Source organism: Abramis brama (genome assembly GCF_963993115.1).
Source record: "Abramis brama genome assembly, chromosome: 5".
NCBI classification, from domain to species: Eukaryota; Metazoa; Chordata; class Actinopteri; order Cypriniformes; family Leuciscidae; genus Abramis; species Abramis brama.
The window spans coordinates 47,586,772-47,600,582 of NC_139967.1; the positions used below are offsets into that span (position 1 = coordinate 47,586,772).

At 37.2% G+C, this 13,811-nt stretch overlaps 1 protein-coding gene across 1 annotated transcript in view; it reads left to right on the plus strand.

Annotated features, from left to right (window-relative positions):
* LOC311083078 (NLR family CARD domain-containing protein 3-like) overlaps positions 1-11,294 on the plus strand; it is a 56,722-nt gene extending 45,428 nt beyond the window's left edge. The window contains exons 10-11 of the mRNA XM_084114330.1: positions 7,653-7,826; positions 10,810-11,294. Of these exons, the coding sequence (XP_083970456.1) occupies positions 7,653-7,826; positions 10,810-10,816 (181 nt within the window). The 3' untranslated portion in view covers positions 10,817-11,294. The remainder of the gene's footprint in view (positions 1-7,652; positions 7,827-10,809) is intronic.
* The last annotated feature ends 2,517 nt before the right edge of the window (positions 11,295-13,811 follow it).

Sequence of the window (13,811 nt, forward strand, 5' to 3'; positions counted from 1 at the left end):
TGTTTTTAGCAGCTTTTAGCAGTTTTTGCAGCTTTTTCACACATTTTGCCTATCTTTAGTTCGATCAAAGCTGCACACATACTTTTCACACTTGAAGTACACAATAGGTCACTTGAAGTACACATTGTCTCTTTTACTTAGTCTTCTAACCCAGAACATTATGTCCCTGCAAGCTTATCTTAACTTATACATTTCTAAAACTTAGTTACATATCTTTAATAATGTACTTTAGCTTATATGATTCTATTTCTTTAAATGCTTATGAGTAAAAATAAATGTTCAACGTTAACACAAGTTGCACACATCTGAAAGTAAAAAAACACATCTAAATGTAAAATTTCCATTACAATCCACCCCATGTTCATTCAAAGAACATACACACAATTTGACATTTACTTCTCCATAATCATAGTAATTTATAACAGGTAAATTTTCCCCATGGTCATTTAATTTCTTAGTCAAACTCATGTTCGTTCTCGTTCTCGTATACCTCATCTTCAGGCACTGTAACCTCAACTTCATCTTCTTCCCAACATTCTAATTCTAGCAATCTAATTCTATTTTCAGAAAAAACTAAACATACCATAGTACATTGCCTTTTAACTTTGAATCAAGCTAAATTTTGAATCACATTGATCTATTAGGCCTTTAACAGGCTGATACCTGCTGATTAACCATTTTTCTTAACCTTATTTTGCTAGCTTTTAATTCAAGTAGGCGATTGTTTTACTTAGTCAGATCTATTTAAGGATCTGTGTAATAAAATCTAACCAAAAAAGTTCTATAATTTTCTTTTTTATCCTTAACACAAATATCAATAATTGTATTATCTTGTTTCAAACAATGTCATTAATTTTAAAATTATCTCTCACCCAGCTGTTGCCATGAGAATAGCTTTAGCTGCTGATGTGCCATTTAATCATTAATTACCTATCCTAAAATCCTATTTTTCCAGAATTAACTGATGGACATAACATGTCCTTCCTCTATTTGTTGGAAATGCGGAATAATTCATAATGGATCCATTGATCCAGATCATTAAATCTGTAACTTCATTCTGAATTAAAAAAGCTTTTTAGAATTTTGCTTTGAGCAAATATTCTATTTCACTGAAATGTCTTAACTGATTAGATTCATTTTAGTTTTTAAATTGAACATGTTTGGGTTACATTGTTCTTGGTCTTGGTTTTAACTTTGTGCCCCCTACATAATTTTTTTCTCAACAAAACAAGTCCAGATTTCATTTCTGGAAGCCGGCTAAATAAGCAAGTACTGTTACTGTATTCCTAGATAGACTAGACCCGCAGTCACCTCTCAGATATCAAATACAGACATTAGACAATACATGAAAGGAACATTTCAATAATCACACTGGTAACTTCTTTAACTAATAATAATCCATAAATTAAATATGTTTCCCAAAATCAATCACCTTTTGAAAGTTTTTCTTTTGCTATTTTAACAAATGGAAACACCTAAAAAATATTTAATTTAGTCATTCATTCATCGCTATAGAAGTCTACCCAATTATCTATTTGGACCTAGTCCAGCAAAGTTACTTAGCCTCCCTTATTAGAGAACAATTATTACCACTATTAATTTTTTAGCATCTATGATATCTGAATTAGGGTTCTAAAACCCTCAAGTTTCTTCAAAAATAGTCCTTAGATTATTTATTATCTTTACAGTAATGTACCTATTTAGAGTCCTTATACTCTACAGAATTAAGAGATTTTCCTCTTTCCAATTTACATATACCTGAAATATTTTCAAATTCATCAGTAATTGTTCAAATCCTGAAATCTATATCAATTCTCAGTCGTACAGTTTAGTCTGATTGAACCAAATAAAACATCAATTAACATAACACACAATTAATTATTATGCTAAGCTTAAACCATTAGTTGGTTCACATCTTCCTCCAGATGTGTTGATCATCTCGTTGCCCCATGGACGTTCCATCTTCACCAGGGTGATTCTTTGCGAACCGTCGCAATGGGCTTTCCCTCGCTGGCAAGGGAGGAAAGTTACTAGCACTTCCTTTGTCCCTCACTTTACGCTGTGCGTTGTCGTTGGTGTCGGCGTTTGGGGTTGTTGAGGGCTGGTTGGTGTAGTTTAAGTCGAGATGCTTGGACGGAGGTGTCACCACACCCCAGATGGGACCTTGTTTGTGGAGTGAACCATTTCCTGGCTGCTTTCACCTGTGAATGGTTCCTTCCCAAAGTTATACGCTGCGCAGGTGTGGCATTGTTTATTTCTGCCACAACAATAACCCATACCACAATAGTTAGCCAAATTCATCCATGGTTGTTATTTTATTGGGAATATTTTCTTCCCTGTTGGGTCATATTTTATCTGTTTAGATACAGCTGTTTTGATTGACATCATTTATGTCTCTGAACACCATAATTCACACACTCACTTTCACACACTCCACACACCCCTCTCTGGCCAGAGATTCATTCATTCATTCATTCATTCATTCATTCATTCATTCATTCATTCATTCATTCATTCATTCATTCATTCATTCATTCATTCATTCATTCATTCATTCTTGTCTGCCTTAGCAGTTTATGAACTGAATGGGGAACATATATTTATTAGGAGTGGAATACCACCAAATATGAACGGTAACAAAGTTCGACGACGACAGAAACTACTGAACGTAGACACACTGTGGCATTCCCCTTGCGACAGTGTCTGAACGTTACGATATCAATTTTCAATTGTCCGATGCAGTCGTCATGTGTTTGAGTTTAACACAGTGAACGTAAACCTAACTTTTCAAAATCAAATAGATTAAACACGTTTAAATAGAAATCGTATAGACCTACAATTGCAGTTGAGAGAATCCGTTTTAATTTCTCAAATGCAATTTGTCATTCTTTGCACAATTTCAATTTTCCACTTTTTGCTGTTGCTCATAAGCTATTTAAAAGAATATTTAGAAATCTTCACACAATCTCTGATCCATGGACAAAAGAAAATAACATTTCTATCTCGTACCCCCGGTGATGACAGCATGTGATTTCAAAAGTTTAGAATTAGAAAACATTGTTTCTATTGAATCTAGAAAATTACCTTTAAATGAAATGGAGTGACCAATATTTTTGTCAAATCACAATTTATATTTAAAGTTGGTCACCCAATCTCATTCCCATATGCACAATGCACAAAAATTATCTTAGTTAAACATACAGTAAACCATTGGCTCTTAGAATCTCATAGATCAAAACCATTTTTCCTCACTGTCTCCCAGGGATATCGGGATTCAAATTCTAGACGCCTTCATATAGAAAGTATAATATTTAAACACGTGCAATTCATATAGTACTATTTATTCATCATTTTAAGAGTTCTGATTCCCTTAATATTTTTTTCCTTATTGACTGTTTGTAAAACCCTGTGCTCTCAGATTGCCACACATTTTTATCAGTGGTTGGCCACCAATCTTTTAGTGAGTCACATTGTTTCACAAAAAGCCCCAATTCTCTCCACTGTGCAGTCAGTGGTTTAGCTAAAGAGATGTGAGGGACGGCCCCCTCCACATCATACAGTGATGCTTGGCTATCAGTCAATTCAACCTTCACAGCACACCATTTATCAGACCAAACTAACTCTGATGTTTTCAGTTCCTCACTCTCTAGTTCAGACCATTTTCCAGCAAACATTTCATCTGGCTCATTGCTAACATGACATGTGCAATGCAACTCACTTTCTTCCATGAAATCATGGTCAGGAGGCATCCTATTTGTGGCTTTGTTTTGCAGACCACACTGAGGAGTGCTCCATTCAAAAACATATAATGTTTCAGTTGGCATTCGCACCATATTCATATCAGCAGTGAGGCCACTGTCATCACAATACAAATTTAGCTTTAGTTTACACATCAAATCTCTTCCCAGAAGATTACAAGGACAGGTAGTAGAGACAAGAAAAGCATGAGAAAATGAGTGATCACCAATCTGACAAGACAAATCTGCTGTATATGGTTCCTTTACCAGATGCCCTGTGGCACTTCTGGAGGTTGCCCATTTTCCAGATAATACAGTTAAATCAGGCAATTGTTCATTTTTAATTCCTGAGTTCGTCACTCCACTGTCAATTTAGAACTTAATTTTCTTTCCCTCGACACTAATGTCAATCATTGGTAATTTTGCAAATGCTTTATACATTCGTTCAGTGTCAGCAAGCGAATTTTCTTCATTGCAAGAAACAGCAAGCACATTTTCTTCATTGCAAAGAGCAGAAAAAGAGATAAGATTAGACATATTTACCACCTGGGAGTCAGACCCTTCACCGTCGCTCCCCTCCCCCTCCTTCTTTCAGGGTGCTTTCACACTTGGTTCGATTGCCTGTTCCGAACCCGAGTTCGATTTCTCCCCCCTCCCCCTGCCCCCGATGGACTGTGTTCACATTATATTATTTGTATCTGAACCGCAGTACGCTTGCGTCATCAAGCTGCAGCTGGCGCGTACTCGTGTTGCTTGGTAACCGCTATGAAAAGGCGTCAAAATGGATAGAATTGCTCGCTTCACATTTGTTCTTCTTTTTTTTTAACCTTTGGTTTTGGTTTCAAAGAAAAGATACAGAAACACACTTGCATCTGTCTGCCGCAAAAGTATTAAAACCGTTCCAAAGACAGCGGGATGTCCGCCGAAGACAATTTTTGTGGAGGCAAGCAGAAATCATCTCTCTGCTTGCAGTGCGTCAATCCCGCTTTTCGTCAAGGTAAGTGTATAGACCCTTTTACAGTTGTTAAACACACACGCACGCAGGCACGCACCACATTATACGTCATCAATAGTGGTTCACTTCCGTGATTTGGTACGATTGTGTTCATATCAGAAGCGAACCGTACCCGAGTTCACATGAACCGTACCCCAGACCACCTTTTTAAGCGGACTCGAGTACGGTTCGCGGGTGCGCACCCGAGTTCGGAAAACAGCGTTCACATCATCCAAACGAACCGAACTCTGACGTCATTCGAACCCGGGTGCGCACCAAAAGTGCTAGTGTGAAAGCGCCCTCAATCTCCTTGTGGCTTTGGTGGCTGTTGGAATCCTTTCTTCTTTGGAGGATCCGGACAGTCATTTCTTCAGTGTCCTTTTCGTCCACAATTATAACAAGCTTCAGGGTCCATTGCGGGTTGGTCACCCATTCCACGTCCTCTTCCTCCTCTGCCTCGTCCTCTTCTGCCACCTCTTCCTCCTCCTCTTGAGTAATTTTCCATCATCAACCCTCCCATCTTCAGCAGAGCCAGTTGAGTGTCTTTGTCAGTCTTTTTCTGTTTGTTCGTGGCTTGGTCTCTCAGCAGCTTTTGTTGATGCGTTGCGTGTCGTCGGATTTCTTCCAGTCGCGCTTGGTGGTACCCCACACAAGACGTTTTGACCTTTTTCCCTATTTCAGGGTCCAGACCGTCCAGAAAAACAGTTTTCAGATATTCTTCATACGTACTAATCTTTGCTTGTCTGGCCTGTGCTTCTCTTTGGGTTGATGAACATTTACGAATTTTGGAGATGGAGGAGTGTAGTCTGGAGGAGCAGAGGGCAGGGTGATCGAACCTAGCAGGCTTCGATATGGGTGTTTTGGTGGTCTTGCTTGCAGACTCGTTTCCTCTTCTTCTTTGTCTTCCTCAGGATCTTGACTTCCCATTGCTCCTGGTTGTCTTTGTGGTTCGTGGAGGGCCACTGCTGGTGGTGGTTGGTAGGGGGAGTAGGGAGCCGGACAGCGGTCGTCCTCAGCCAGGCGGGTTTTCATGCATCTCATTTCCTCGGAAGAATTAGAAACAGAGTTTAGTAAAGTTTTTCTGGCTTCCTCTGCCTTTGTCTCTCTACTATTTGCACTCTCTAATGGTGCTAATGCTGCGTTTGTCTGTCTTCTTTGTCTGGTAATTGCCTCATTTAACCATACATCTATAATTCGACCATCAAAGTCATAATTATCTTTTTCTGTATATTTTTTGGACTTGTTTTTTGTCCAATTTTCCTTTGTCTTTTGCAGATGGCTTACACTCAGACATTAAACACACATTAAATCCGTACAATATAATTAACTGTGGTATCCTATGATGCCACCCTGTTCCATTTTTCTTGGTCATGGAAATATAATTCCCTTTTGAGAAATCCACTGTCTCCAACTCTTTATCATTAACATTACCCATTTTTGCACTAATATTTATATTTGCGTATTTAAATTTTTCCCCACGTGGTCACCACGTACAATATTCACTGTGTTAATTCTTTCTGCCAGCGTGGCCACCACACATGCCTATATTTGTCAATATAGGACTTTCAAAAACTGCCTGCATCCGTCGATGTAGGTCTTTCCCAAACGAGTGCCTCTGTAATGTTTGAAAATTACTATCAGGCTTATTTCAAACAAGCACCCGTCTGGTGTTGAGAAATTACTATCAGGCTTATTCTCAAACTCTGGCCCTTTTGGGAAAGCAATTAACACATGGCATTTGAGAAATTACTATCAGGCTTATTCTCAAACCCTGTTTGGAAATTACTTTCAGGCTTATTCCAAATCCAAAATCCTGACCCTTTTAGGAAAAATATTCAATACGCAAATCATTTTCTTATTTACCTCGTAAATAATTTTCTCTCACCGTGCTTTTGCAGCTTGGTTCTTTTATTCGGGATCGCGTCCACCTAGGCCTGCCGTGGTGTCCACAATTCTCCTTTTCGCCCAGCTCATATACTCTTTAACACATCCTGGTCTGTCTCAAAAGATCGCCTTGGTTTACCTTAAAAGGCAACACATCTTTGTTCAAGACCTCTTCTAACATAAATTCTATCTAGACAGAACAATATCATGTCTGCAAAAGTTTCCTGTTTTTAGCTGCAGCTTTTTCACACATTTTGCCTATCTTTAGTTCGATCAAAGCTGCACACATACTTTTCACACTTGAAGTACACAATAGGTCACTTGAAGTACACATTGTCTCTTTTACTTAGTCTTCTAACCCAGAACATTTTGTCCCTGCAAGCTTATCTTAACTTATACATTTCTAAAACTTGGTTACATATCTTTAATAATGTACTTTAGCTTATATGATTCTATTTCTTTAAATGCTTATGAGTAAAAATAAATGTTCAACGTTAACACAAGTTGCACACATCTGAAAGTAAAAAAACACATCTAAATGTAAAATTTCCATTACAACACACACACACACACACACACACACACACACACAAATGTTCCTCAAAATGCTTACAAATACATTAATCACACACACACACACACACACGCTCCTTAAAATGTTTACAACAATGTTCCTTAAAATGCTTACAGATACATTAAGCACACACGTACACGTTCCTTAAAATGTTTACAAATACATTAAGCACACACGTACACGTTCCTTAAAATGTTTACAAATACATTAAGCATTAAAGCACATTCACACACACACACGCACGTTGGGTTTCCATGTTTTATGGGGATTTTCCATAGAAATAATGATTTTTATACTGTACAAACTGTATATTGAATCCCCTAATCCTAACTGATGTAATTTAACATCTTGTTTCTAATGAATATTTGTATATATTTCATATTGACAGCATTATGTTATTTATTTTTTAAGTGTCATGTTTATCTCTGGATATAGGCTTAATGTGTGTCATTGTTTTCTACAGGTTGAAGGAGTGTGGTGTCACAGATGAAGGTTGTGCTGCTCTGGCTTCAGCTCTGAGATCAAACCCCTCACACCTGAGATATCTGGATCTGTCTGGGAATAAACTAGGAGACTCAGGAGTGAAGCTGTTAAAGGATCTGAAGGATGATCCACATTATAAAATGGAGACACTATGGTAAGAATAGTTTTTAACGATTTTCATTGTCATATTTTCATTTAAAGTTCAAATGGCTGATTTACTCACTAGAAATATTAGTAAATTGGACCAGGTTCAGTAACACCACGTGTGTGTGTGTGTGTGTGAATATGTTGTCTGAGATCATCAGAGTCTTAAATTCAGCTTCAGTTTCTGTAGGTCTCTGAACTCTAAACTGTTTAATATGAGTTTAATTCTGCTCATACTGTTGTGACTGATATTATGCGACTAATATTAATGTTATTTTCAGCTTTTCCCCTTTAACTGTCTCTATAGGCAACTTTACACAGCCGAGTTAAGGCTGCTCTAAAGCGGCTCTGTGTCTGCTCAAAGTTCTGTGAAAAGACACAATGCCGCATAAAAGCAAACTTAAAATATGACGGGTCTGACCCACCTCAGCCCCTAGTATCAAAGATGACTCTGATATTGTTTTGGTCAGGGCTGGCCCGCGGAATAGGCAAATGCTAGGGGCGCCACTCATCCATAGGGGCACCAAAATGAGTGAACGAGTGAATTATTATTATAATTTTTTTTTAATAATACTATTTTAAAACCATTAAAGGGGACATATCATGCTAAATCCACTTTTTTAGCCCTTAAATGCATTTTGTTGTATATTTGGAGTGTTTAGAAGTACAGAAAAGTTGAAATTATTCTCTTCAGGTGCTTCGTTGATATCTTTATATTCTGTTTTGGTCATATTTTTCAACCTGTTCAGATTTTTCTGTTTTCTATGACGTTTTGTGAACTATTACGTCACAGTATTTGCAGCAGAACTGCCAAATAAGGACATTGACTTCCAGCCCAACACTTCGAGCAATCCGCCATTGTTATTTCTCGCTGCAATTTTGTAGTCCAAGCTAAAAGATGCAGAAGTTACGAGAGGGTAAGTTAAAATGTTCGGTTGTTGGATGTAGTAACCCACACGCTTCATTACACCGTCTAATGTAGATGAACTGCCGCGCTTATGACAGTGCGCATGTTTAACTGAAAGAACGAGCAGAGAGAGAGACTCGGTCGCGCGCGCGCTCTCTCTCTCTCTTCAGAGCCAGGCGAAAGTGTAAACCGTCTCCAAACTAGACGCTGTCTAAACTAGACCGTCTCTCTCTCCCTCGCACATATTAATCAAAATAAATCGACACGGTGGTAAAAGGTCGGAAGACCAAAGTTTCATGTGTAAATACAGTAAGTAACACACCATTGCGATACAATCCATATGAAGACGTTCTTCTGCCGGTTCGTCGTCTTCATTTTCATCTCGCTCCGGCTCCGACTCTGGCTCGAACATGTAAGGCTGGCTGGACAAGTCTTCCGTTGTTGACATTTTGTTAATAACGTGTGAATAAAAAGTTTCTGTGCCGCTATAATCGTATCTCTGCTATTAAACTACAAAAATGGCCGAACGGGGTGGAGTTGAACCTCTGCAAACTGGAGAGGGGGCGGGGTATGACGTGTCTCAATTGTATTTAAAGAGACCGCACCAAAACGAGTTGCTGTCAGACGCACATCAAAAAAGGGGTAGAAAAGGGGCCTGTGGAGCTATAATAATGAGGAATTCAGACCCAAGCATTGCAGTTCCGCTTTATATAGACTACAAATGTATGATTTATATGTTAAAAGGAACGATTTAAAAGCATGATATGTCTCCTTTAATTCGAAATACTACCAAATAAAGAAAAAAAGAAAGAAAAAAAAACCTCCACAAAAACGTAACTAAGTCCCCCGACTCCGGTCCGGCACATCAGTCTTCCCCCGCCCAACGAGTGCTTGAAGTGCGTCAGAAACTGGTCTGGGCCGGCTCTGGTTTTGGTTCAGTGTAAATGAACGTGACCTTGTGCCGCTCTAAACTATGTCAATGTCATGACAACCAAACGTGCGGCGCGAGAATCAAGAAGCGGAAGACTAAACATATCGGCCTAGCTCCATATTGTTTTAGCCAAATTAAAAAATGTCAGCCAACAAGGGACAATAAAGTAAAAGTGTCCTGTACTCACATCGTGAAGCAAACCACCAAAATAACAGAGTCGTCGACGTGTGTAATCAATTGGCTTTCGCCGTTTGTAATCTTCCTTTGAAGAGACTGGCAGATCAACGCAACGCTACATTTCTCTCAGATACGGTAAATGCTTATTCGGCGTCACTGTGTTATATTATATTCCAAAAATCATCTTCTTGAGGATGATATTTCACCCACACACACCCTGCCTGAAACGCTAACGATAGCAGAATTGTTCTTTCTGGCTCTTTGAAAAAAAAAGAGAAACAAATCCTGTGGTGATCGACCCAGTGTAATAATTCATAATATATTTGTAGCATTTATTCCATCTGGAACAATTTTATTAAGAAATAGAAAATAGCTATCAGTACCACAGAATTATGACAAACATCAGAGCGTGAGATCGTTATATCACACAGAGGAAATCTAAAATTCTGTATTTTTATTTATCTTGAGTTTTTCTCTTTGTCCATTTAATTACTTTTAAATTCATTTTATAACACTCTGTTAAAACTGTAGTTTTAAAATAGTAATGTTCAAAGTATTATTTCCCGCGATTTTAGTTCCTGTGTAAATGCATTTATGTTCTCCGCGTCAGAGAAGAAATAAACAATCTGTGTAAATGCACATTTTGTGATTTTATGCCGCTTCAGATTTGGTTTCTGTGCCGCTTTTTCTGTGTAAAGACGCCTTATGTGTGTGATAATCTGAGATTTGGGTTGTTATTAACTGATATTAAATGTGAGTGTAAAGATCATTTCTGCTGGTTCTGTATCGGCTGTCCGTTGTGTGAAAGTGACCTTTCATGTGCTTTTGATTTTGTAAAGTGACTTTGAGCATCAGATAGAAGCTATATGATCATGCTTGAGAATGAATTAAGATTATCTTGTTAGTTTTCTAATGAAAAGATGTGACAGACGTAATATCTCATACTGCATATGTGACTGTTTGTGTGTTTTATTTTAGGTATTAGATGACAGTCTGATCTTCTGATGATCATCTGATGGTGAATAAGGATCCACTACAGAGACTCACAGTCAACAGAATCAACAGAGACTGAAGATACAGTGACTTCACTGTTATAAATTAAGACTTCATTTAGATTTCAACAATCCTCTGACAGACCTGATGAGGCGGCAGTGAAACACCTTTTATTTCACAGCAGCAAATTACAGTTTCTCATTCATAGACCATTTTATTTGTATAAACGCACAGTAACTCAAAAAGCTCTGAGTTTTGTTACAGAGTAAATAAAGAGCCTGAATATCTTTGTGTTGTACCAGCAGAGGGAGACAAAGACTAATTAAAATTAATTTTTCATAATTATGAGAAGAAGAAACAGTTCAAGCTCACTTTTTGAAAACAATGGAAGCTTGAGTTTATACATCTTATTTTTAATAATAGTTGCATTACATTTGTATTAATGTATTAAAGGGGTCATATGATGCGTTTTAATGTTTTCCTTTTTCTTTAGTGTGATATGTAGATGTTTTTGCATGTATAGGATCTACAAAATTACAAAGCTCAAAGTCTCCTATAAAGATCTTGGGTGCTCGAGCCCCTTTTAAAAATTAATCAAAAGTGCCCGTCTCAAACAAATATCAATGATAATATTGGGGTCAATAAAACAAAATGCATTTGATTATAATTAACATGACCATGTGAACAAAACTAAAGTAGCCTAACCTAATCCCACACAAATACAGGACTGGATTGATGTTTTAAAATGTATTTTCAATATGGAGAGAATTACATTTTATGTGAATTTTTAGAAGGATTTGTTTATCAATTTCTGGTTTAAATGGATTGAGTACATAACTCCTATTGAACCAAATACTTTTTTGATTTGGAGTTTTGTCTTTGTTTTTTGTGATTTTTTTGTTTTGTTTTGTTTTTTGAGTAAAAAAACTGTAAAGGGATACGTTGAGGTGTTTTTTTATTTTTTGTCACTGTCACTGCCTGGAGAGTTTTGCTAGTCCTGTTTAACAAATATTTATGTAAACCGGTAAAGCTGTAAAAGTGACAAATGTGATCAGACGTGAATTTTATCCCTTCCCAATAAAAACTTCAAAACTAAAGTAGCCTATTTTTACGAATCTGTCAGTCTGAGGTGTCGTTGCCATAACGCGTTGCTATGAGTTGCGTCACTTGCGTGTGTCGGGCTTCGGACTTGACTGACGTGACCACAGACATAATAAATACTTATATTATTTATGTCTATGGAGGTGACGGGGTCAGTCTGCGTGATCACAGAGCTGATTGGCCACACAAGGCTGAAAGATTCTGACAATTTGTGGCGTACCCTGACAATCATTTTCCCTCTTTTTCCTGAATGTCTACTGTAGTCATGCTCGAGTCTAAACCAGAACTACTTTTTCTGGGGCGTCCAGCTGTTTTTTCAGCTATTCAATGCCATTACAAAGCTGGGAAGGGTCAGGATATTTTTATAGGAACTCTGATTGGCTGAAAGAAGACAGACAGATACATCTAGGATGGCTTGAGAAGTACATTTTTGGCTGAACTGTTCCTTTAACTCTTCTAAGCTTCATGAACTCATACAGGGTTGGTTAGAGTATGAGGTCTCTAGAGTAGAAGAGCTGGGGGAAGACCGGTCCAGCTGATGCAGGTCTACTGTTCATATGATACACATACACCATGAATATACTACTACTACTACTACTAGGAAACTACGATGGTACCTCAACGTCAGGGGCGTCATGCAAGCCAAAATTCTGGGGGGGCACAATCTGAGACGTTGCAATTGTTTTCTGACGGGTGATATGGATCATGTTAGGAGGGGTCAGGGGGTTTCTCCCCCTGAAATTTTTTAAATTCTGGCTGCTAAACATACCATTTCAATGCAGTTCGGGAGGGACAGAAATACCTTAACGGAGCTAGCAGCAACCCTCCTCTATCTGAGGACTAAGTTAAAGTATCTATTTTGTAAGTTTATGTAAAAGACAGGTTGATGAAAGAACTGTAAGCTCAAATTCAAAAGCTTTTGAAGTCTACTTCATTAAAGCATGTTTACACACACACTTACTGTACACTTAGGCCTACTACACATGATTTTAAAAACAGTACCATTGCAGTTTTTATGTTATGATTTTAAATTGGTATGTGACCTAAGAACGATCTTACATTAAAGGTACATAAAGGTGCTGAGGTCTGACTTTCTGGTGCTCTGAAATTAAGTTATTTTAATATTAATATGTGATGAAGGACTTTGAAAGAAGTTTGACAGATTTCAGTGCTGAATAAGGTTAACACTACCCCGTTTATTTGAAAATGGTTAATATTTGACAGAAATGTAAAAAAGTAATCAAATGAAATGTAATATGTAACATTACTTTAGTAAAATCATTGAAATACTGTAGTTACACTGCTCATTATTATATTTTAAATAAGGAACAGATGTTTCAAAACCGATCAGATAACGTTACTGGGTGTTTCTGCAACTACGGGCACTTTTGACTATCCCAATTTTAAAAAAATCAACCTCTATGAATTTAAATTTTAACCATCACAGTCTGTAATACATATAAAAATGTACACAAAATAGAATGTAGTCGTTAAGATTTTAATCTGGAACATGTTTATTTTTTATGTTTTTTGGGTCATCTTCTTAAAAAGTGCCCTTACCGCAACATTACAATAACGTTCATTTTATACATTTTTCTTTAGTAATTTCTATAAAAAAATTAATATATTTAAATAGCTTTTTCAAATTTGATGCAGTTTTGTAAATACTGATATTAAAAAATAATATACAAAATAGGGAATTTCATGTTTTTTTTCTATGCCATGTAAAAAATTTACAGTAACCTTAGATGTCAATTGTTTCCATACACACAAAAGATAACATAATTAACTTTTCATGACAGATGTTGCAATTTCAATGTGTTAATCATCTCAACTTAAGTGTAAAAATATTTTTTGCAAATGAAAATGTGAAAAAAAATGAAAAC